Genomic DNA, 25,123 nt, shown 5'->3' on the forward strand with positions numbered 1-25,123 from the left:
TGCTATTGAAAATGCAGACTGCTGGATTTCATGCAAATGGTGTCTCCCCTGAGTTAGCTTGCTTAGAAATACGCACTTGGCGTTGGCTCTGCCGCGACCCATCCGTGGTCAGCGAGGGTGTCTCATGGTGGGGCCGAATTTCCTTCTTCCCTGGCTTCGCACACGTCGCGGCCATGCTCCCCGTGGAAGCTCCCTGTTTTGTGGTGCCTGGGTCCCGAGTGTTAGGACTCTGGGGGATGGAGCCCTGACTGTTGAGTCAGCCTGCAGAAGGCTAATGACTGGGGGGGCTCCTGGGGCTCCTGGCACTTGTCGAAATGAAGGTCTCCCATCTCACAGCCCTTCCTGCCCTTTCCAGAAAAAGGTGGACCCTGACCTCCCGTTTGCGGTGAAGCCCAGCCACAGAGCTCGGAAGCTGCTGGAGGCCAGGCTGAGGAAGCAGAGGCAGCTGACCAGGAAGTGGCTCGAGGAGATGCGGCGCTGGTACATGGGGTCCCCGCTGGGGTCCCTGCCAGGCCGCCCTCACCCCCCCAAACACCCTCTGCTTGCTTTCAGCCGCAAGGACCCAGGGGCTCACCCCTGCGATGTGGGCATGGGACACTGCCCTTGGGGGAGACGGTCACGCTCAGGACCTGTGTGTCACATAACATAAACGCAGGACGGCACAGCCCCCGCAACCACGGGCAGGCGCCCTGGGTCCCCGTTCACAGGGATGCCCTGGTCTCCTTGCACCCTGACTCCAGTGTTCCCTTGACCCCTGGTGTCCCTTCACCTCCTGTGTGTCCTTGACGTGTGTCTTCTCACCCCAGTGTCCCCTGACGTCCTGTGTCTGTCTGACCCCAGTGTCCCCTGACCACCCACACATCTGTCATGCCCTCTTCCACCCTCTGGAGCAATTTGAAAGCGTTTTCTGACATGGTGTCTGATTGATGGAAGATCCGGGCAGTGTCTGAGCTGGGGAACAAAGTCCAGGACAGACCCAGGGCTGTAGCTGCCCCCTCCTTCCCCACCTGTTGCCCTTGGCCTCTGTCCTCCCGGCCCGCCTCGCCTCCGTCTCCCTGGCCCATGGCGGGCATTGGTGCAGGACCCGTGTCATGGGCTCTGGGGGCCCCGTCAGGCAGCGGCACCTCTCCCTGGTGGTCCTGGAGCCCCAGCCTTGCTCAGCCCCAGGACGAGGCGTGCTTCCGATGCCACAGCCCAGGGGTCCCATGTTCCCTGCAGGCGCGAGCAGCTGTGCAGGAGGCGACTGGAGGAGGGGCCCCAGGCCCCGGATGAGCACTCCGGACCCTCGCCACCCGACCAGCACTCTCCTTCCCTCATCAGCAGGCCGGGGGCACCTGCCGGCTCACCTGTGGTGAGTGGTGGCCTTGTCTTTGTGCCAAAATGCCTCCCTCGGTGGAGGCCCTGCTGGCGGGTGAGCTTCTCAAGCCCTCGCTAGAAAGACCTGAATCCTCCAGGAGCGAGGAACACAACTTTGAACCAAGACCCCCGAGAGGTGCCCAGGGTTGGGAGCTGGCAGGTCCTGCAGGCCATAGCCCAGCCCCGACACTGGTCACCAACAGGAACCCTGGGCCGGGGCCCCACTTGCCTGTGGAGCCCTCAGCGTCCATCCGGGCAGGCCCGGCCCGGGGTTGGGTGGGAGCCTTCCATTCCCACCTTGCTGAGGGGAAGAGCCGCACCGAGTTGGCTGAGAAGCCTCTGGCTCAGAAATGTAAGGACATCACCAAAGGGGAGCCCACGGGCCCCACGCGGTCACACATTCTCGCTGGTTCACTGCCCCATGGATCCTCATCCTTCTTTCGCCTGGCTCTCTGCTGTCCCTTGCCTGTCACTCCCAAAGCCAGCCTGACTCCGGGGCTCCCCGGGGCCCCCTGCTGCACGCGCCGGGCCTCAGCGGGGCTGACACTCACCCGGCCCCCTGCCCGCCGGGCGCCCGGGGCCCCTCAGCCTGGCCTTTCCCGGCAGTGTGCGCGGCGGCCGGAGTCCAGTGACGACCGGCATGTCTTGTGGAAGCACACCGCCGTCTACCCCACGGAGGTGGAGCTCCTGGCCGTGCAGAAGGCCGTGTCCCACTCGGAGCGCGCCCTCAAGCTGGTGTCCGACACGCTGGCCGAGGAGAACTCCGGAAGCCCAGAGCACGCGGGCAGTGAGCACAGGTAGTGGGGGTCACTCTGTTCCCAAGGCCCGGGCTGACTAAGCGTGGCAGGGAGCCCCCCCGCCCCGGGTGGAGGGTCGGGGTTCTGGACAGGACGTGGCTTGCAGGAGGGCAGAGGCGCCTCACCTCAATTGGCTTTGAGCTCTTCGAGGTCTCTGGGGCTTTCCAGCCCGCCATAGAACATCCCCCAAGTTGACATTTCCTATCGAAGGTGCATCTGGGAATGTCCTTTACGAAGGGTGAACTAGTCTGTTTCTCATCTGTGAAATGGAGCTTAAGGGTGATTCAGACCCGTCCCCTTCCTCCGGGGGCAGCGAGTGCCCCTCTGAGCAGGAGATGCCACCAAGTGCCTGCGTGAGTCAGTGTTCCAGTCGCCATGACTGTCGGGGTGGGGAGGCCCCCCACTTGTGACCGGGAGGAAGTCGCCTTTTCCAAGCCCTTTCTCTCTGGGTGGCTGCTTCGTCTCCTTGTTGAGGGGTTTGTATGATGCTAAAATACGCCGTGGCGCTTACCATCTCAGCCACGTTCGCGCGGACGGTCCAGGGGCACGGAGGATGCGTGCGGGGGTGCGCCCATCACCACCGTCTGCCTCCAGGGCTCTTTCACCCCCTGATGCAGAGATCTGTCCTGTTAAGTCACCCGCGCCCCTGCCCCGACCCTGGCACCCACCACTGTGCTTCCTGTCCCCACGGCTCAACCGTCCCAGACACCGCACGCACGCGCAGGAGGGGTCCTGCCGTGTCCACCCGTTTGCATCTGGCTGGTACCCCTCAGTAGCCTTTTGTTACCGCCGCGTCTGCGCCCTGGGGGAGCGCGCGTGTGCCCCTCGCGAGTGAGCTCCAGGGGGTCATCGTGTCCCCTGGGCTCAAACCTGTGGCCTCCCCTAGGAGAGTGCCCCTCCTCCACCCACGTGTGGTAGGGAAGCAGGGGTGCGCCCAGCTGCCCCTGGCACCCTTGCACAAGACGGCAGAGTCCCATTCCAGCTTGTCGCAGGTGTCGTGTGAGCACGCCCGTGGCGCTCAGCTCAGCGCCTGCAGATTCGCGTGACCCCACGACAGCGGGTCAGCCTCCACGTGGTGCGTCTGGGAGCCGCCCCTTCACGGCCCCGCGCTCCACCTCCCCTAAACCGTGCAACCGCCGTGGGCTCAGAAAACAAAACTGACCTCGTTCTTTAAGCTTTCACATGACGTTTACATTAAATCACGTGTGAGGTCCTTTATTTTTCAAAAACACGGAAATGCATTTTTTACAGAGCATCATAGTGAACCGTCATGCACTCAGTTGTGGCAAAGAGCGTGTTGGCGTCGGGGGTTTTCACTTACCGTGGAGGTTCTCTCCCACACGAGTTGACGGGACAGTGAAGCCCCAGTGAGCGCCCGGTGCGGGTCCCTGGATTGTGGTCCCCTGTCCTACATGATCTCTTAGAAGGGAGCTGTCCGGGAGGCCAGGAGCCGGCTCCTGTTTTGACTTCACAAAACCGCAATGCTGTTATACTTCGACAGCATCAGATAAGCAGGGTCCACAGAGATCAGACTGTGGGTTTAGGGCTGTTTGGTTTTACAGTGGGTGTGAATTGGGATCCAGATTGATTGATGAGCCTCTGAGTCTCTTTGCAACACCCCCCACACACACCGCTGCCCCCTGTGCTGTGCCCTCCCTGGTCCTCCGCCGAGTCCAGCCATCTCCCGTCTGCATGTTGCTGGTGGCCTCCTGGCCCAGTCCTCTCGGGCAGCGCTAGGCTCCGGTGCACATGTTTCAGAAACCAACAAGAAACACATAAATGGGGGCGCCTGGGTGGCTCAGTTGGTTAAGTGTCTTGAGTCTCTATCTCAGGGTCGTGAGTTCAAACCCCACGTTGGGCTCCTCGCTGGGCGTGGAGCCTACCTAAAAAGAAATACATAAATGAATTTTTAAAAACCAGGGCCCCTCCTATCCCGAGGAGTGTCGCAAAGCAAGTGGCAGCGGCTCCTGGAGCGGAGGGGGGACTTGGTGAGCGTGTCCAGGCAGAGGGCCCGGCGAGGGAAGCGGCCTCGTGGGTCTGGAGCACAGGGACCAAGGGAGGCTGCGGGTCGGGCTGGGAAAAGCTGGGGTGTCCCCCACCTCCCCACCTGCAGAGGGGCAGCACCGGGAGGGGACATGTCGAGGCAGAGGCAGTCAAGCTGGCCTGGGCTTCAGAGGGGTGAGCGAGCAGGGACCCGAGTCAGGATGCTGTGGGGCGGGGCACCCCCGGGCTCAGGACGTGGGCCGGAGGGGAGAGGGCAGCTTCCCAGCAAAGCACCTGCACGGGCCTCCCAGCCAAGGAGCTGAGGTGGGGGGCACAGTGACCCCAGAGACCCTCGGGAGGGACACAGAGCCCAGGGCCCCTGCGGGTGGATCCAGCTGGCTGAGGACCAGGGGCCACGGGGATGGCCGTTGGTGGCCTTCCTCAGAATGCATATTATCAGGAAGGAGTAACCGCCAGCCCTTACTGAGCACACAGCTTGGTGGGTTTGTTCCCAGGGGCGCGTGCCCATTTCACAGATGGGGAAGCTGAGGCGGAGGCCCGGCAAGGAGCTGGGAGCGCAGGAGCCGGGGACCCTGGTGGCGGCCCCTTCTCCTGACCCCCTTCCCCTGCGGGTCTCACACATTTGCGGGCTTGTCTTCACAGCGGCGGCCTGTCCTCAGCTCGGATCCTGAAGGGCGTGATGCGGGTCGGCCTCCTGGCGAAGGGCCTGCTCCTGCGGGGAGACAGGACCGTGCAGCTGGCCCTGCTCTGCTCGCAAAAGCCCACGCGCGCCCTCCTGCGGAGAGTCTCCGAGCAGCTGCCCCAGCAGCTCCCGGTAAGCGCCGTGGCCCCCGCGTGCGGCCCCCAGACGGGATGGCTTTGTTCCCACGCGGTTGTAAGAAACAAGAGACGTGGCTGTTGGACCCAGACCAGGTTGTTTTTATAATAAAAGTTGATGAGAGGGGGAACTTCGGGGTTCCTTTATAAAGTGAATGTAGGGTAAAACTCAGAAATGACATTAAGCGTCCTGTCACTACGGATGCCGACGTGCCAGCCGTTACAGGGGTGAGTGGAACCGAGCACTGCACGCGGCCCTTGGTGGTGGGGAGTCGAGAGCGGCCCTGTGCAAACCCGTGTGGGGACAGCGGGAGGCTGCCTGGGCCCCTCTCTGGACTGTCCTGGGACGTTCTCACCAGAGACCGTGATTGGGGGGGCACTGAGACCTCAGGTTAAAAAAGTCCGACCCTGGGGCGGAGGGGGTCTCTTTCCTGGTGAGTCTGTCTCTGCTCCCAGGAGAATCCAGCACTTGGGGGCCGCGCAGACCCAGGCCCACCCTCTGGGGCCCCCCACTCTGGTCACGAGCAAGCAGAAGAGCAAGTGGATGTCCAGTGTGCTGTTTGTGAGGCAATGAAAGGCAGAGGCCAAGGAGGGAGCATCGGCAGGGAGGGGGGAGGCGTGCGTCCCGACAGGGAAGGCCTTGAAAGATGGGGGAGCAGTGTTCCACATAGAAGGACCTGCATCTGCAGCGACAGAGCGGCAGGAGGCCCGGGGAGGCACATGGGGGCCTGAATCACACCAGGCCTGAAGGCCATACAAGCAGGTAGGCCTGCGTTCTCAGGGAAGTGGGAAGACAGGAGGGTTTTGAGCAGAGGAGTGACAACCCCGCTTGGCTGATTTACATACTCATTTCTGTGGCTCAGTCGGTTAAGCCTCAAACTCTTGATACAGGCTCAGGCCATGATCTTGGGGTCCGGGGACCAAGCCCCATGACAGGCTCTGTGCTCAGTGGGCAGTCTGCTTGAGGTTCTCTCTCCCCCCTCCCCCTCTCCCTCCTCCTCTGCTCCTCCCCACCCCCCCCACTCTCACAGATGAACACACACGCTCTTTCTCTCTCAGATAAATAAACCTTTAAATAAATCAATAAATACCTGTTTCCTTCACACCCATGACACAGGGGTTTCTTGCCGGCTATTGCAGGGGTTCAGGCATGGCTCAGACGCAGGCTCACGAAGACAGCCCAGGCTGTGGGTGAGCGGGTAGTGCACCCCACGCCCTGGACAGGACTGGGTAGCGGGCAGGAGGAAAGTGTGTTTCAGGCATCAGTCATGCATGCAGGTGGTGTCAGAGGGGCTGGATGCTGGGTGCTGGGTACACATCTCTGTGCTGCAGGCCCCAGGCACCCTGAGGTGGGTGGTCCGGAGAGCCGGTCCCCACACAAAGATGTGAAGCAGCATGAAGTCCAGGGCGGTGAGGGGGAAGCATTTGAACCCCCGTGCCGGCCAGGTGGGGAAAGACAGCTTAGCCGAGGCAGAGAGCATTTCTAGGGGTGCAGAGACAGCTGCCTGAAGCTCCACACAGCTTGGGGGCGCCCTGGCCCCAGGCATCTCAGAGACTTCAAAACAAGGTGAGGGATGCCGTAAGGCCTCTACTGGGCAGTGGGCACTGCACCAAACCCACATTCGTTCTGAAGTCTCCCCGGAGGGCCTGCCTGTGAGGGTGACCCACTCAGGGTACCCCCCCAGGGAGGGGTGGGGGCCGTCCCTGGGCCCCTGTGGCAGGCAAGGGGTGGTGACCAGCGCAGAGGGGGCCTGGGTCTTGTCTGGAACCCGAACACCGAGTGGGTTCTCCCTCTTCTCTCCTGGTGTGCCCAAACCGTAGCATGTTCACGACCTGCTAAAGGATCTTGCTGTTTTTCAATTAGTAGTGCCCCTTGGGTCCAATTTCATGTGCATATTTAAGGAACGTCATTGTGTTGTGTGGCTGATGAGCATTTCATTGCTGTTTGTCCATAACTTGAGGGGCCCTTCTGTGTAGTTGGACGTTCAGGTCATTTCCAGCGAGAAGGTAACCTCGTACGCACGTAAGAGTTTATCCCAGGGGCAGAATTGCTGGCCAAATACGTGAGACCAGATGCTTCTGGTAAATGTTGCCAGGTCAGCCTCCCCCAGAAGTTTATAGATGCCCGGGTTTGCCAGCCCAGCTGCGCCTCACACTTCTTGAGGTCTGTGCTCCCAGGTGATGATGGTACCTCATCATAGTTTTAATTTGCTGCTTTCTTACCACGGGAGTAATCTGTGTCGTTGCGTAAAGAGAGTCATTTGTTTCTTTTCTGCAAGCTACCTGTTATGTCACTCACCCGTTTGTTTTTTTAATTGGATTGCTGGTCTTGTTGTTGAGCTGTGGGCATTCTTTACATATGAAGGCACCTATGTGCCGGGTCTGTTACCCATACGCGCTGCTACGTAGGTGCGCTCCCGCAGGCTGGGGGCTACGTCTCCGTCCCTTGGCGGTTCCAGACGCCCAGCACGGGGCTCAGCACTCAGCCACATCCTTGCTTGTTTACCCGTGCTTCTCAGCTAGGGTGACACGGACTCGTGTTGCATTTGCACCTCATAGATGGTGACAGAAGACAAGTACGAGGTCTCCTCTGACTCCGAAGACATCATCATCATTTCCTCCTGTGAGGAGCCCAGGATGAGGGTCACTGTGTCCCTCACCTCGCCCCTGATGCGGGAGGACCCTTCCATGGACCAAGGTGCGGCCAGACCCTTCTCTCCCGCCCCACGCCCCACGCCCCCTGGTGGCTGAGGGCAGCATCTGCCCGTGTACTGGGTGGGGCGGGGCGGGGTGGGGGCCACGGCCGCCGGCCTTCCGGCACTCGGTCAGCCCTGGGTGCCACCGCCAGAGAAGAGCTGGGCGTCGGGGTGGCTGCCAACAGAGTCCAGGCTGTGGTGCGCTCCGGGGCACCCACCTCGGGGCAAGCAGCATCGTCACCCTCCCCTCGCCTCCGGGCAAGCATAGGCTCCTGCTCTCCACCCAGGGAGACCAGCTGGGCCGGGTCCCTGGGGCTCGGTTGATTCCATGTGTCTGTGTAGCCGGGGCCGCAGCCGACTCCGCGGGTCGCAAAGCCTCTCGTGATACGTGGGGGCTCAGGGGTCTTGAGGCAGGTTGGCATCGCCGGGGCGAGTGGGCAGAGTGCTGGGCCAGGCCCGTGGGCAGCGAGGGCCTCGAGTCACGGCCACGTGGTGAAGGCCAGCTTCCAGGAACGCACCACGGGCCTCCGGGAGCCGCAGAACCTCCCGGAACAGCCCCTGTGACTGTCTTCCAAACTCCAGTCATTCTCGAACCCCCATCACGATTGTTTTGTCATAGCGGAGGGCCACCGTCTAACGTTCTTCTTTAAATCAGTTCGTTTTTGTCACTTAAGTTTTTAAAGAGTGGCACCCTTGAACTGTTGGTGGAAAACGTTACCAGTTGTCATGGGCATCTAAAAAAATAAACACGGGAGATAAAACAACATCGTTAAATTCTAGCTGAAGGCCCCGCTGGGCTTTGCTCAGACACACCAACAAGGGGCACGTGGGAAAGTGTGAGCAGTCCGAGGCTGCTGAATGGGGCTGGCTGGAGGGAACCCCCGCTGTGTCCCTGTGTGGATGTCCAGGCCCCGGCTGGCTGTCACCAGAGGGGAGCTTCGAAAGCCCCTCCTCGCAGACACACCCTAGCCGGCTCATCTCAGCCTGGAGGAGGGGTTGGCCCGCAACCCACGTGTGGGGACACTATGCACAAGTGACACTCGGTTCCATCGCCTGACCTCTGTGATCCGGGGCCTCCTGGAGCCAGGAGGGGAGTGTGAGGCAATAGTAAGAAGGCAGGAAAAGGCACCTGGGTCTCTCCCAGACGCGGGGCTTTCGCCGTCAATGAAGGCACCTGTTGGAATCTGACCCACTTTCTCTCTTGTGGTTGATGCACTTGTTAGCCTCTGGAAATGTGGGTCCATTTCCTGAACTGTAACTTGCTCACCACGGGACCGCAGAGGGAGAGGATTTGCAGAGAAGTGACTTCTCTGGTCCTTGCAGCGTCCTGGAGGAAAGACAGTCTGGAGCCCTGTACCTTCCAGAGACCCGAGGGCCCGGGCCGCGTGGCCCAGGGAGGCGGGAGGAGGGGAAGGGGCTCTGTGCCCACACGCCCTTTCCTTCTAGAGGGAATGCAGGTGCCTCCGTCCGACCCAGGTGACGTCCTGAGCCCAGAGAAGTGCCTCCAGTCACTGGCTGCCCTCCGCCACGCCAAGTGGTTCCAGGTCAGGAGGCAGGGGTGCCGCACGGGTTGGCCCCTGTCTCCCCGCCAAGCATGAACCCGACACTCGTGTCAGGAACGTGAGCGGAGTGCTCGCTGCTCCGGGGATGGGGACGCTGTGGCCACGCAGCCACCTGACAGCGGGTACCAGGGGCTCCGTATTGGGCCAGTTCAGTTGGCCTGGGCCCCTTTGGGCAGGGGCTCCGCTCCCAGCTGCCATGCTTGAGGCCAGTCGGCCTGTGCCGGCCCCCGGAGTCCCTCCTGGGCCAGGCCCACGGCCCCGAGTGTCAGCCCTTGTGCCCCAGGCCTCGCGCACGTGGCTCCCTGAGCTGACGGTGTACTTTTTCCCCCAAAGGCTCGATCCAGCGGCCTGCAGCCGTGTGTGATTGTCCTCAGGGTCCTCCGTGACCTCTGCCAGCGTGTGCCCGCCTGGGGGGCCCTGCCACACTGGGTAAGGCAGCACCAGGTGGCCTCCACGCCCCCACAGGCCTCATTTTGTCTGAGACAGATGACCCCCTTCCCAGTGCTGGGCTTTCCGAAAGGGGGCCCCCTTAAGCCTGAGCAGCCAGGAAAGGTAGATGCGGTGGGGGCATCTCAGGGGTCCCTTGGGGACCGGGAAGCGGCCTGCTGCGGAGCACAGCCTCATCTGACTGCCATCACCTGAAACCCACACCTCGCAGACAGAAGCAGGGAGCACGCGAAGGCAGGGGCGCCCAGGACCCTGGCCTTGGGGCCGCCTGGCACGCTCCCTCCCTCTGGTGGGGAGAACCCCCATGGCTCTGACACCCCCCGGCAGTCAGCCCCGAAGCCCATCGGGGGAAAAGGGAGAAGACAGACGCAGGGGCACCCGTGCCCCCAAATCCCAGGTTGCCTACCCTCTCTGGGACAACCCCCCCGACACCTTTCTCTGGGATCACGCCATGTCCGTGCACCCGTTGGCGGGTCTGAGTCTGTCCCTCTCTCCTTTACTTTGGGGGACGCTTGCTTTGTATGTCAGTTCTGTGGGCAGCACGTCTCCGCCACCAAAGCCGGGCTCTTAGACAAGCAGACCCTTCCCGCCCCGGCCCGGCCGCCCTGGGCCTTAGTCACAAGGGCCGTCTCAAAACCAAGGGCTCTTGTGCCCCCCCATCCCAGTCTCCCCTTCCTGCCCCGTGTCCAGCAGGAACACCGGTCTTGACACGACCCCCTTGTAGACACGGGGTCCTCTCTGACGCTGAGAGGAGCTGTTTCCCTGTAAGCCTCGAAGCACCCCCAAGATAGCATGCGTCCTGGTCCTGCCCACAGGACACCCCCCCCAGGCAGGGTGGCTTCCTGGGGACGGGGGCATGCCGGAGCAGCCCCGGGGGTCATCGGGACCCCAGCTAAATGCACGAGGGTCACAGCAGTTCTTTTAACCCTCGGGACGCCGGCTCACAGTGTTGTCGTGCCCAGGGTTTGCCGATGAGGAATTGGGAGTCGTGAAGAGTGAAGAAACCTGCGCTCAGCCAGGCCCCCCGGGAGGCAGGAGGCGAGGCTCCAGGGATCCCCCTCCTCCGCAGAAATTCAAGGGTGGGCGGGCCTGAGGGAAGGAGCTCGGGGTCCCCTGGCGACCCCCCCCCCCCGGCCTGGCATTGCGGCTCTCCCTCTAGTTCAGGCGGGAGGCAGGCCCACGTGCTCTCCCCCAAGGCACGGTGTCTCTCCTGTCCTCACCCGGCGCAGGCCATGGAGCTGCTGGTGGAGAAGGCTCTGAGCAGCGCGTCAGGGCCCCTCAGTCCTGGGGACGGCGTGAGGCGTGTCCTGGAGTGTGTGGCCTCGGGGACACTCCTGACAGGTCAGTCCCGCGGCCGGGGAGCCCAGATACCTGCAGCATGTGGCTTACACGCACTCGGGAGCACCATCAAGGCAGACGGGAGGACGTGCCCCAGAGGAGGCACGTGGACGCGCCTGCGGAGGAGAGCGGGGCGCGCGGGTCGGGGCAGGAGGGGCCCGCCCGGAGGCAGCACGGCCCTGGTTCTCGGGGGGGCCCACCCGCCCTTTCCGGAGAGCCCCGGGGAATCTTGCCAAAGGAAACAGCCGGCAATGCAGATAAGGGGCTGTAGGCAGAGGTGTTCACACGGCCTATCTTCTGCCCCCAAGGGGAGACCCCGCACCGCCCCACGGTTGAGATGTCAGATGCAGAAATGGGGTTTCCTGGTTGCTCTAGTGACACAGGATGGTAGCGGGCTAAGGGCAGAAGCGATGCAGTGGGCCCGTCTGTGCGGTCACGTGGTGCGCAGGGGGCAGGGACGGACCCCGTGGGACCCGCCTGGGCCCCCACGTTGCCCCACAGCTGTGGCAGTCTCTCACTGGGGGGCTCTCTCCTTTGCCGCCCCCACCGTCCCTTGCCAAGATGGGCCTGGGCTCCAGGATCCCTGCGAGAGAGACCAGAGGGACGCCCTCGGGTCCCTGACCCCCCAGCAGCGCGAGGACATCACGGCCAGTGCCCAGGTAGGACAGCCAGGCCCTGTGGCTCCAGGTGGGGAGCGGCCCCCCTCCCCCTCTCCTTCCCTTTGCAGAGATGGGCGGCCTGAGGGTGACAGGCCTGCCCCCGGGACCTTGCTGGCTGGAACTTTCCTGGACGCCCCTAGGCCCCCCACCCTGTGGTGTGAAAACACCCAGCCATGGCCTCCAGCCGCACGCACCCCAGCAGAGCCTCCGGCTGTGGTTTCCTTTCAGAGGGCAAGTTTACTTAGAAGACCTCCCAGCGGCCCAGAAACCACGTCGGGCCTGGCGCTTACGAATCGCCCCTAACAGGAAGCGCCAAGTTGCTCAGGATCAGACTCGGACAGGAGATGCAGGGTTTGGGGTTCCCGTAGAGAGGCCGGCAGGGGCTGATGCCCCGAGGGGCGTCCTGGCAGCGTCCTGCCACCCGCCGGCCCCAGCGAGGCCCCCACCCCTCTTTGCGCCTGAGTGTGCCCTGAGCTCCGAGTTGGGCTGCGGGCGCGGGGCGAGCCGGGGCGCCGCGCGGGGGGGCACTGACCCGCTGTCTGCCCCCAGCACGCCCTGCGCTTGTTGGCGTTCCGGCAGATCCACGCGATCCTGGGCATGGAGCCTCTGCCGCCCCCCAGAAGCAGGCCCGGGCCGCGCTTCCGCAAGAGGCTGCGGGAGGCGTGTGCGGCTCCCAAGGGCGACGTCCAGAGGAAGCAGGGCCGGCTGGGCGGAGAGGGTCCCGCGTGAGCAGCCTCACCCCTGCACGTGATTCCCTGGTTTCATCCCGACGACGTTGGACTGTCGTGTTTTCCTTTACAGGAAGGCTCCATGGGTTTCTTTAAAAACACTCGTGTTTAAATCCTCACGTTATCCCGGAGTGAGAGCTGCATGGGGCCACCCCCTCCCCACCCTGAGGCCCCCATGGCGGGGTAGAAGGTGCCGCACAGCGATGGTACACCCTGGCGTTTCTCGCTAGCTTTGCATTCGCCCGTGGCCTACTAAGCGTCTGGGTTTCTGAGGCACTTCCTTTGGATGCCGCGGCTGTGCGTGGACTTGAAGCCCTGCCGACCGGCCCGTCTCGGCTGGGGAGGCAGGCCAGGGAGAGCTGGGGGGTGGGGGCAAGGCTGAGGGCACAGCCAGGCCAGGAGCGCCCCCTCCAGACCCCCAGCCTAGAGACACCCCCCACCACCTCCACCACCAGAGGTCTGCAGGCCTGAGCTGGGCGGTGCCTCTCCAGCCCATGTCCACCCTCAGGGAGGGTGGTAGGGCCGAGTGGTGGTGAGGATGCAGGCCGGGCGCCCCCCTCGCCCCCCAGAGAGGTCTGTGACCCACAGTCGGCCCTGGCCCCATACCACTGAGTGCCTTCTAACGCTGCCGTCTGCCACTTCCGTTCGGGCCTGGGCTTCCCCCTCGCTCCCACTTGGGTGCAGCCGACGCAGGCCCAGGGCCGGGCCTGGTGGGCATGGGTGCATCCCTGGCCCAGCCCCTGCCCTGATGCGACCTCCCTCTTTGCTGGGGCATTTTGTCCAGCTGCCGGGTGGTCCTGAAGGAGAGAAGCCCATCTGTGGTCAGTCGGGCCCTTCAATTTCGTTTCTGTGTTTAGGGGACAGCTGGAGTGTGGCTTTGTGTCTCATGTCCTCCTAGAGCTAGCGGAGAGTTTGCAGGGGGCGGGGAGTGAATAAACCATGTCTTCTGGTGTGGACTGTGTGGTCTTTCCCTCAGGGCCCTCCCGCTACTCCCTCCGGGCTCCGAGCAAGGGGCGCCTGACCAGCCAGCATCTCTCTCTGGGACTCAGGCCGCGGGTGTGAACAGTGAGGACGTCTGAGGAGCTGGCGCTGCCCGGAGGCTGCACCCCGACATGTGGGTCCCTCGGGCGACCCCCACACCAGGGTGCCCTGGGGACCCTACCCGAGAAGCATTCATCCCACGTGCCCCACGGCTGCTCAAGGAACCCATCTTGGCCTGGTCCCAGAAATGAGCAGTGGGGCCATCAGCGGGAAGGTCGGGGGCCCAGAGGGCTTCCTGGGGGAGGAGGCAGCCAAGCTGAGTTGGGGTAGGGGGGCTCTCCGCCTGCAGGTCCCCTACCTGGAGTTTTCCCGAATGTTCATTGCAAACCTCAGCGGGGAGAGCGAGGGTTCACGTGGGGAGACGTGGTCCCGGGCTGAGCTTCTGACAGCTTCAAGCGCCAGGGCATCCCCAGGCAATGAGGATGGGGCATGGGTGGGGAGCAGGGGCAGGACGCATGGGTGGCCAGCGGGAGCGGCACATGTCAGAGCACAGGCACGCAGACCAGGGCAGGGAGACGCCAGGACCCCCCTTCTCAGAGCTGAGCCAGGGGACCGCCCGCCCCTTGGGTGGACGAAGCCGAGCCTCGTCCTAGCAGGCACATTATCTCCTGGAAACTGGAAGCAGCTGGCCCCTGCCTAACCACTGCTACTTCCCCGGGAGGGCAGGCCCCTCCCCTCTGCCTCTAGGGCCGCGGCCCCCCTGCCTCCTGCGGGCACCCTGACAACACCTAGGCGTCGGAGCCAGCCCCTCGGCTGGTCCTGGCCGCGGCCGCAGACGGGGCACAGGGGAGGGTGCCGATAGTCTCCTGCCGCAGAGCTTCACCAACCCCCCTCCCTCTGCGTCTGTCGGTGGCTCTGCCCGTCAACCAGCGCCCCAGGCTCACCCCCGCCACCACTGGGGAGTCCTACTGGGTTCCTCTGTGCTCGAGTTCAAGCCATCAGGAAGTGCTGTCGGCCCCACTTCTGCCTGCCATCACAGTGGCCCATCTGCTGCTTCAATCCTCAAGCAGGAAGAGCTCAGAATAAAACTCCAAATACCAACAAAGCCCCACAAAAGCCCATCCCCCACCCTCTCCCTCCATAATGCCGCTTCAGACCCACAAGCCTCTGCTGTCCTCAGACCTATTCTCGCCCCAGGGCCTTTGCACCTGCTGTTCCCACTACCTAGTAAGCTCTTCTCTGACCTATATGGCCAGCGACGCCTCCCTTCCCTCGGGTCTCAGCCCAGGTGTCACCTCCTCAAAGACTCCTTGACCACCTCACCCACATAACCATATTCATTTTCTGTACCCCTCACACCACTGATTAAAATCACGCGTTCCCTGCCTTCCACCGGGGACGAGAATTCTCTGCGGGCAGTGAGTGCATCCGCTTTGTTCACCGTGGTATCCCCAGGTCTAGAACAGACCAAGTACATAGTAGTCACCCAGTAAACGTGTCAAATGCTTGAAGCCATGCTCTGACACCCAGAGATGAGTCTCACTGTCCGAGGGACGTGCCTTGTGGCTGGGAGGACGCTGTTTGTTGCCGTTTTATCCCAGGAGACTGTTGTAATGGTTTGCGCGAGAGGCTTCAGCTAAGGCAAGGGCAACAGGATGGCGGGAAGGGAGGCTGGCTTGGCCTCCAGGGCGACCACTTGGCAGCCGTGACCATCACAGCCTCACCTTCGTGGGAAGCCCTGTGTCCCCGCTGCAACGACCCGCACGCAGTTCCTGGCAGGGGCAGGGGCAGGGGCAGCTCTGGAAAACCCCATCACCCGCGGTTCGAGGGTCCCACCCCTGGCTCCTAGGGAAGACAGACAGTATCCTCACCACCAGGTGCCTAAAACCAACCCTGTTGACAGGGAGTTACAGCTTCCCCCGCCCCGCCCCTCCCCCCCCATCAACTCCAGAAAAATCAAGCGGTTGGTTAGCGAAGCTTTGGGTCCAGATGGATGAAGCGTCTGGGCAACTGCGCTCTCTGCAAGCCCGACGAGCGGTCGCTTCTGACCTGCCCTCTCCAGCCGCCCTCCCACCAGCAGAGGACCCGGAGCAAGCCGGTGGCGGGCAGGCAGAGGCGAGCCCAGGCGCCGGGGAAGCGTCCCTAGACCTCCGGCTGCGGGCTGGGGCGGGCGAGCCCGGTTGCTAGGAGACGGCGCAGCGTGTGGGCGGGCTGACGCGGGCAGTGTGGGCAGGGCTGGAGCTGCACCTGGCACGCAGTCCCCGAAAGACAAAAATGGAAGGGTAGATCTGCCAACTCCCTCCAGAGTCGCTGGTAACACTGACAGCCGGGAAAACCCACCGCGTCCCTGGTCCGAAATAAGTCCCACCCGGGGGTAGAGGGAGCATCTCCCAAGGCTTGGCCGCTCCCGCCGGCCTGTGTGTGTTGGGGGCGGGGGGGGGGGGGAATGCCGGCTCCACGTTCTCCCTGGGCCGCCTGATAGTTCGGCTGCCGGGGCGAGAAGATGTTTCAGGGAAGCAGATGCGGACAAGCCAGAGGACCCGCGTTTCTCCTACAGTGGAGAAGGCAGCCTGGGTCGGGGGAGTAGTGCCCGTTTATGTCTGCTCGAGTTCTGCCAAAAAAAACGTATTGGGAAACATGGGGGTATTTGCACCCCCATGTTCCCAACAGTGTTGTCCACAGCGGCCAAAGGGTGGACACGACTCACGTGCCCATCAACAGGTGAATGGATAAACACGGTGCGGTCCATCCACGCGCGGGAACACGTTCCAGCCTCAGGAAGGAAGGGACCCTGACACCTGCCACGACGTGGAGGGACCCCGAGGACACCGGGCTCAGTGAGAGGAGCCAGACCCAGAAGGACACATCCCGCAGGACCCCACTCCCAGGAGGTCCCCAGAGGAGTCCCGTCCCCACAGACAGAGAGGAGAGGGTGGGAGCCGGGGCTGGGGCAGGGGGTGGGGACAGAGTCTCCGTGGGGGGAGACGGAACGTTCTGGAGACGGCGGGTGGGGTGGCTGCAGGACGGTGTGAGTGTGCTTCACGCCGCTGAGCTGTGCACTTAGAGATGGTTATGATGGTGAAGTTGGTGAGTTTTAGGTCTGCTTTACACTGAAGAGCTTGAGTGCATTGGGTTTTCCCATTACACAGAACTTGGGAGTTTCAGAACAACGGAAGAGTGGAATGAAGTGGACCACTGCGAACACCCCGTGTTTCCTTCCTTTCCTGTCTCTCGTGCCCTCGGTTGCAGAGAGGCTCCTTATACCATTGTAATTCCTGCTGTTCTTCACTTGACGCTGTCACAACTTGAATTTCTCAGGTGTTTTCAGTGTGCTCCGATCCTTTGCCTAATTTAATACTTCTGTAGACCTTACAACATATTTTTCAAATGTGGTAATGTGCACATAATACAAAACTTATCGCTTCATTTCAAAGTGTACAACTCAGTGGTTTTTGGTATTTTTGCAGATGTGCACAAACATCACCACTATGTCATTCCGGAACATTCCGTCACCCCAAAAAGAAGCCTCGCCCCCATCATTAGTCACCCCCTCTCCCCTCCCCAGGCCCCCGCCAGCCCCCTTCCCGTCCGTGGTTGAGCCCGTCCGTGGACGTGTCACCCACGTGGACTCACACCAAGTGGGCCCTTCCGTGTCTGGTTCCCTCCCTGGGCGTCGTGGGCTCGGGGTCCGTCCCCGGGGCCGCGCGTGTGGGCGCCTCGCTCCTGTTTGAGGCTGATATTCCCACGTGTGGTGGCCCACCTCTTGTTGTCCACTCACCCACGGATAGACATTTGGGCTGTTTCAAATTTTGGCTACTAGGAAGAGATGTAGTTTTTAACAGATGCATAATATTCCATAAAACAAACGTACCCTAATCTGCTTAACCATCCCCTACTGTTGGACACTTAGATTGTTTTCAAATTATAAACGACAGCATGGCAAACACCTTCTTGTACAGTTGGGGCTCTGTCTCTTCCATAGATGTCCAAAAATGAAACTTCTCGATCAAAGGGCACGAGCATTTTAAGGCATCTGAAACATCCATGTGCAAGATTACTTTCCATCAGAGCTTTGCCAGTCTCCCTCTCATTGTAAATGAAGGAGCCCCATCCTCTGCCCCCAAATCAGGACTGTGTCTTCTCATTTCCAAAATATTTTTCTTCACATGGACAGAAGTGTAACAGTTTGGCTTCCTTCTGTGATATCTTCTATCACGCTGCTGCTCTTCCATTTTCTCAATTCCTCAACACGTGCTTATGGAACACCTATCATGCGCCATGGGCCGTCACTCATGTGGCTTCTGAATGTCTACCATCGGGAGTGTGGAAATGTATTCAATATTCGATCAGCAGGCACTCAGCGCCTTCCTGGGGAGGACCCAAAGATGAACCAGAAGCTGTCACTTCATGCATGAGGGTGACTCCAGGCTCTAGTCTCAGCATGGTCCTTGAACATAGCTGTGGGGGTCTCAGGACAGCTCACTTCGACTCCCTGAGCCTCTATAAAGCTGAATCATATGGTAGCACCAACCTTTTGGAGCTGGGGGAGAACTCAGTAATAAAATGCATTTTTTCACACTTGCTGCACAGAAAGTTTCCACCTCAGGGACACAGGTGTGGCAGAAGGCAGGTGTGAAGGTGGAAACTGGCAATCGAGAAGAAAGTGACACGTGGAACAGCGGCCCCTTCAGCTTCCAGAGCAGATGTTGCTGGTGTTTGGGACTCCCTTACAATGGCCAGTGCCTCATACTCAACCCAGAGTGAAGCCACCCCAATGGCGGGGGGCCTCTGGCTAGCTCTGCAGCACGTGCCTCATAAATTCTAGCTAGTGAGAGACTATAACCCAAAAAGAGAAGAAAAAAGTAACTTGCTGGAGGAAAGAGACAAAGAGAACAGAAGAAAGCAGTTGGAGAGAAACCCTTCTGCAGGTTATCCTCGGAGAGCTTATAGAAGACACAGTGGCCAGGAAGCAGCTCTACATTTGCCTTTTGAAAAAAAGAACATTCAGGGGTGCCTGGCTGGCTCAGTCGGTGGACCATGCGACTCTTGATCTCAGGGAAGTGAGTTCAAGCCCCACGTTGGGTGTAGAGATGACTTAAAAATAAAAATCTCTAAAGAAAGAAAGAAAGAAGGAAGGAAAAAGAACATTTGAAGAACTAGAAAGAGCCCATGGAAATTAAAAGCCTGATAGTCAAAACGGAAATGTTGACAGGCTTGGAAGAAAAAGTAGAATGAGAAGACAAGAAGAAAAAGGTGGGCAAGAAAATGAGAAGATCAACCCAGGAAGCCCAATATATGACAGAGAAAAGACACCAAAGCGGAAGAAATCACCGGGGATGTCATTTAAGAAAGTTTGCCAGGAATGGAAGGCACGACACAGCCCAATAACTGCCCAGCACAACAGGTAAAAAAAAAAAAAAAAAGACCCACACCAAAACCACACTTTGAAAGTGCAGGATGTGGTGAATGAGAAGATTCTACAAGTGTCCGAAGAGAGAGAAAACAACGTGACAAGCAGACAATGAGGAAACAGCATAGCTTTGGGTTGTTCAACTGCCCAAGACTGGAAGCTGGAAGACACAAGGCAAGGGAAATTAGCCACCACCCAGCACAGCATCCTCAGCCAGACCACCAATCACACAGGAGAGTGGAAGGAAAACACCTTCTCTGGAAATGCCTAGAGGGGGCACATTCTCAAAACGAGGGCACAGACCAAGAAACAGGGAAGCCTGGACCCCAGAAACAGGAGCTACATCCCAGGAATCCCCAGGTGCTGAAAAAGTGAAGGGTCAGGGGTACAGCTGGGCTGCAGCTGGCCCTGAGTGGAGAAGTTCGTTCCATTGGCAAGGCTGGAGGAAAGAGAATTCATAGATACACAAAACAAAGGCAATTACTAACTTCAGGAAAATAACAAGTCCTAGAAGATAAAAGTGTTCCAGAGTGTACACTCCTCCACTGTAAACAATTTACATAATAACATAAGGGTCTACTATGTGCCAGGCTCCAGAGATAAATGATTGACCAAGTCAGAGACAATCCCTGCCCTTGCTCATGGAATATATGTTTTGTCAAGGGGGCCAAGGCAAGTCAGGAGGGCAATCAACAAGAATGAGTAAGGCAGGGTCACAGGCAGTGATGTGGGCTCAGATGGTGGGTGGCCATTATGGGTGGTCAGTAAGGGTCTCTTGGAGGAGCCAGAAATGCTGAAAAGGAGCCAATCTTGAGAGGAGCCAGGAAAAGCACATACTAGGAGGAGACTGGGCAACACCTGGAACATTCAAGGAACAGCAGGAAGAGGCAGAGGCGGTGGTAGAGAGCCAGCCAAGGGAAGTGGAAGGAGCTGAGAGCAGGAAGTGACAGCAGCCAGACCCAGCTGGTGATGGGCCTTGGTGAGGAGCGTGGGTGAATCCTAAGCAGGGTGGAGCCATGGAAAGATTTTAAGCCAAGAAGTGACACAGACCCAGTTTGCACGTGTTGAACCTGCAAGCATGGCTGGGAAATGACAGACCCAGCTCCACCTATAGAACAAGGAAGACAAGGTGAGGGATGTTGAGGGAGAGCAGATAGGCTCTCCCATCAAAGGCAGACCACTCCTGGCACCCAAAGCAGTCGCCTTGAGAAGCCCTTCATTCAGTGAGTGGAGAATGGCCCACCAGACCATGTCTCCAGTTGAGCGATGCAGCAGTTTTCCTCGAAAGAGCAGAGTGTTCCTCCACCGAATCCCCAAATCCCCTGGCAGGGAGGAGAAAGCTAAATTTAAAGGTGTACTAATTGGGGCAGTCTGATCTGGCCGTGTTCTCCAGCGGAAGATCCACTGGGGCCCCGGCAGCTCAGCTGTTCCCACATCTGGCTGCCACTGGCTTGCCTCACCCACCCTCTATAAAACTCTCTTGGGGGTCTGTCATATGCCCAACATCTTGCTGTGCAGCATGTGGGCCCTGGAGCCTGAGAGACCTAGGTTAAAAGTGAAGCCTGCCACTTCCTCTGTCCTGGGGTGAGCCAGAGAACCCTCTGAGCCTCAGTTTTCACATCTGTGGAATGGGTACAATGAAAGTGCTCCGTTCACACATGTCAGCCACTGCTCATTACCCCTCCCTTCCCCAATATTCATTGGCTTAAAAAATATGTTCCAAGCATCTCCTGTGTGCCAGGTATATGGAGGCCACAGCAATTAATGACACTGTCCAAAATCCCTGCCCTTGGGGAGCTGATGTTCTAGAGAGGATGCAGCCAGTAAACAAGGAAAAGAAGTAAAATGTATGGTCAGTTAGACCATGGTAGCTCTCCAGAGCTACAAGGGGAGGTGACAGGAAGTGTCAGCAGGTTGAAATATTCTGTAGGGTGCTGGGATGTTGCTGGGTCTGGGGAAGTGTCCCAGGCAGAAGGCACAACTGATGCAAAGGCCCTGAGGTGGGAACAGGTCTGGGAGCTTTGAGGAAGCTTCCTTGGCCCCTGCTGTAAAGACTACATTTCCTAGCTTCCCCTGCCACTAAATTTGGCCATATGGCTAAGTTCCACCCAATGGAAGGAAGCAAAGGTGTCACATGCATCTTCCAGGAGGAGTTCTTAAAGGGAAGAGGTGTACCTTTTTCTCCAACTTCCTGCTTCCTGTTGGCTGGAGGGCACATGGGAAGGCTGGAGCTTGAGCAGCCACCCTAGCTCAAGAGATGGAAGTTCCTGTGCTGAGAAAGGCAGAGCAGCAAGAAGGCAGGAGCCTCGGTTCCTGACACTGCCCAGGAAGGAGTACATCCCTCAGAGATGAATTTCTATCTAATTCAAGCCTCTAGCACTTGGGGTCTTCCATCCCTGTGTACCAATCCTACTAACTGATACATTATGTCAAGTGCATTATTACACGACTCTGTCTGTTCATTGCCTACGTTGATTTGCATCCATATCAGTGAGGAAGAACAAGTGAGTTCACACACCTGACTTACAGCCCCAGCCAGCTGTGTGACCATAGACTAGTCGCTTTGCCTCTCAGGAACTCAGCTGCTCAATTCTAAAACGAGAGGATTGGCTCCCCTCAAATCACCAAATCCCCCCAAAGGAGAGCATTTGGCTCCCCCCAAATCCTCCGTGGGCCGGAGTGTGGAAAACGGGGGGTGGGGGTTATACAAATCGCAACAGCCAAAATAGGAGAAAGGTAGGAAGTGAAGAACAGTGAACTTTGAATAAATAAGGAAAGGCATTCAGGAGAGAAGGGAAGTGGGTCCAAGGGAGGTGGGTCCCTCAGGGTTTTTCTGTTGCATGTGACGGAAGACAGCACCAGTAGACCCAATGGATGGAATGCAGATTTATCAGATCTTGAAAGGGCACACCCAGGAGATCCCTAGCTGCGTTTAGGGTCATTTAATCTGACTCACCAATTGCTCGTCCTAGAGTCTGTTCATTTCAACCCCCCACTTCTGGCCCCATTAATTTCTTTTTTTTTTTTTTAAGATTTTATTTATTTATTTGAGAGAGAATGAGATAGAGAGAGAGCACGAGAGGGGAGAGGGTCAGAGGGAGAAGCAGACTCCCCGCCGAGCAGGGAGCCCGATGCCGGACTCGATCCCGGGACTCCAGGGTCATGACCTGAGCCGAAGGCGGTCGCCCAACCAACTAAGCCACCCAGGCGCCCTGGCCCCATTTTCAGTCTTAGGAATCTTTTTGCTTGCAAGTGGTGGAAGCCCCCTTCAGAAGCAACCAAAACCCAACTAGTGGCTTCCAACACTAGTCATAGCACAAACCCGAGGCATGGCTGCCTCCGAGGATTTGAATTCTTCCTGCAGGATTCAATCCCTGCTTTCTGGTTGACGGAGGAAGGACGTTAGAGTTCGATGCCAAAGGCCAAGAAGGAATTCTTGAGACGTCTTTGGTGCAAAAAGGTGGTTTTATTAAAGCATACAGGGACAGGACCCGTGGGCAGAAAGAGCTGCTCTGGGGTCGTGAGGAGTGGCCCATTACGTACTTCCAGGTTGGGAGGGGGTTGGGGTAGTGTAAGCCTCCCAGGTGTTTTGGAAACAAGGCTTCCAGGATCCTGAGGGGGTAGCTATTGTTGGGAAGGGTCATTTATTACTGTTTAGTAGACCCTCAGTCATGAGACCCTTCAGATGTATGTGAAGTGCCTCGGTGGGTTGGTGGGTATGCCTGGGGGATGATTGCCAGCCAACATGTATCTTGGGGGGTAGAGATAAAGGAAGTTTCCAAAGGAATTTTTATATGTTAGAGTAGGCTTACAGGATCCTGCGGGTCGGGCCAAGACTGCCTTTTGCCCTTAGCAAAGTATCAACATCGAGGCAGCTGGGTCCCTAGAGGAAGGTCACTCTGCCTGTTTCAAGGACTTGTCAAGGGGCTGTAGGTAGGAAGGAAATTTAGTAATTTTTCTTCTGCCTTTGCTTCCCACATCATTGGGACTGGCCTCCTTCGCAGGCAGGCTGATGGGCTGGGTCACCAAGGCCAGGTGCACAGCCATCACACAGTGAGGTGAGAGCTGGTGCCTGCAGCGAGGAGTCTTTGCAGGACACAGAAGCAGGGCCTGGCTCCGAGAAGGATGGGGGTATCCGGGAAGGCTTCACAAAAATGATGCCGGACGGACAAGGCAGAAGGGCATTCCGGGCAGAAGGGCAGCCAGTCCAAAGGATGCAAGCTCCTGCCGTTCAGAGTTGCCAGACCACTGGGTGCTTTGTGGGAGCAGAAGGAGATGAGGCTAGGGAAGCCTGCTGGGAGCCGAACGGGAAGAGCTCGGGTGGCCGGACTGAGCGTTTTAGGCAGCAGGGTGGTATGGAAGGATTTAGTGCCGGGGAGGGCCACAGTCACATTTTCATCCTTAGCCACGCAGTGGAAGGTGAATGGCAGCAAGGAGAAAAACTGGAGGCAGCTGGGGAACCAGGGAGGGGCTCCTGTTACCAGCCTGCACAAGGCGGGTGGCCTGGGGTGTCAGAGGATTTCTGGAATCAAGTCAACAGGACAGAAATCTGGAGGGTGAGGAGCCCAGGGCTGGGTCGTTCTGGAGTCCAGTCTGACGGTGTGGCTACCAACTGGCTTCAGGCCGGTAGAAGGAAGGGGCTAGTCCCCCCTGCTCCTGGCAGGAGGAGGAGAAACTGGGGTTGCCACTTCTGGGGACTGCAAGACCCATCTAGTCTTTGAGATTCAAAGTGGCCAATTCTTGAATGCTTTCAGGAGTGGGCAGTTCACTCCTTCTGTAGCTCTGACCCAAATAAACCATGGACTCAAACCTATCTCCCTAGAGTCCGGGAGACTGAGACAGCTCAGTGCCCCAAGCCCATATGCGGCGGGGGGGGGGGCGGGGGTTGCACCCCAGGTTAGCCCTTGGAGATTTGGGAACCTGGCACTATCCACCTGAAGTCTGTCCTTCTCCAATCTCCGCTCCTGTGGTTCCTCTCTGATCCCTCTGTTTGGGGTAGGGCCTTCCAGAGTGTAGGACAAGGACCCCTCGGGTCCTGGGGAAGACGTAGGTATTCCTCAGACACTAAGTATTGATTCACAGGGGGAGCAAGCCAGCCCCTTTCAACGCTCTCCCCACCGCCCTGACTGTATCAAGGAGAAAGTCTCCCTGGGGTGCGCGAGCCTCTTAAGGTCTTACACACAGGCTCCTGTCCTTGCTGAGCAGAGAGCAGGCAAGCCTCCATCGTGGGACCTCTGGCTGCAGTCTCTGGTCTGAAGCTACTGGCGTTACTGGGTTTCCTGTGGCTATTTTGATGTTTCTATTTCAGGCAAGTGATGATGGTTTGCCATATATGGTGGCCCCGTGACCCAACTGAATGCTGGCTGCAGGGTCCCCAGCCCTGGGTCCACAGCAGTGCCTGAGGCTGGGAGGTGTGGCCGCACCCCAGGACTCTCCCACAGCCGAGCCCGGGGAGCCTGGGGAGCCCCGCTTAGCAGGAATATCCTTAGCGGGGCATCCTCCCTGCCAACATTACCACTTCCAGTGAATTACACCACCTTGAAGGAAAGCGTCCTCTCCCTCCCTCTCCTCCCACCCCCTGCCCTCGCTGGGGACAACCCTGGGGCTGTTTGGAGGGTCCCCTTCTGGAACTTTCCCCATGTGCTGATTCTCTCCTGTATAACACGAAAGGATGGGGCCAGTTGTGTTGAGTCACGTGGTGGTGGTGGTGGTTTTCGACAACTGTTGATTCTAGAACCTTGATACATACAATTTCCTAGTTTTTGTTCTAGAATATTCCATAATTGGGATGTTTTTACAATTCTGTAACTGGGCCTCTATTCTGAGAAATCACATGATGCCTTGGAGCGTAGACACTTAGCCTTTTGGGCTGACAGAAGATTAAAACAGGACTCAGGCTCCCTGGGCATCCTGGCCCATCACCCTCCTCTGATGAGCACCATCCTTGTCCAACAGACTCAGGCCCTAGAAGCAGAGCGATTGCTGGGCCCCGGGCCCGGGCCCGGGCCCAGCGCGGCGCTCAGCAAACGCTCATCAAACCGGTGTCTGAGGGTGAAGCCCGCGCTGCCGGCTCTGCGGAGGAGGAATCCCTGGCCCAGCTGGGTTGACCCCAGGCAGGCTCCACCAGGAGGCCTCCGGTTCCATAGGGGGCCCCAATATCCCCCTAATGTTGCTGAGGATCCTAACAATACTGATGACCAATGACATTTTTGAGCACTTGCTTTGCGCCAGACGCCAACAACCCTCTCGGCAGAGGAGGTGAGTGAAGAGGGCGTTGGAATCGCAGTCCGAAGTGTCCATTGCACAGTCTGGGCTCTGCGGCTTGCTTA

At 59.1% G+C, this 25,123-nt stretch overlaps 1 protein-coding gene across 1 annotated transcript in view; it reads left to right on the forward strand.

The window, feature by feature from the left end:
• ZFR2 (zinc finger RNA binding protein 2) overlaps positions 1-13,335 on the forward strand; it is a 37,016-nt gene extending 23,681 nt beyond the window's left edge. The window contains exons 10-19 of the mRNA XM_088018101.1: positions 356-480; positions 1,219-1,348; positions 1,963-2,153; positions 4,800-4,971; positions 7,533-7,671; positions 9,116-9,213; positions 9,565-9,660; positions 10,908-11,019; positions 11,578-11,675; positions 12,225-13,335. Coding sequence (XP_087874227.1) covers positions 356-480; positions 1,219-1,348; positions 1,963-2,153; positions 4,800-4,971; positions 7,533-7,671; positions 9,116-9,213; positions 9,565-9,660; positions 10,908-11,019; positions 11,578-11,675; positions 12,225-12,404 — 1,341 coding nt within the window. The 3' untranslated portion in view covers positions 12,405-13,335. The remainder of the gene's footprint in view (positions 1-355; positions 481-1,218; positions 1,349-1,962; positions 2,154-4,799; positions 4,972-7,532; positions 7,672-9,115; positions 9,214-9,564; positions 9,661-10,907; positions 11,020-11,577; positions 11,676-12,224) is intronic.
• Positions 13,336-25,123: the final 11,788 nt, after the last annotated feature.

The sequence above is a fragment of the Eumetopias jubatus genome, unplaced genomic scaffold, assembly GCF_037043125.1.
Source record: "Eumetopias jubatus isolate StellerSeaLion01/CBP00866 unplaced genomic scaffold, mEumJub1_p1.0 scaffold_1, whole genome shotgun sequence".
Classification (NCBI taxonomy): Eukaryota; Metazoa; Chordata; class Mammalia; order Carnivora; family Otariidae; genus Eumetopias; species Eumetopias jubatus.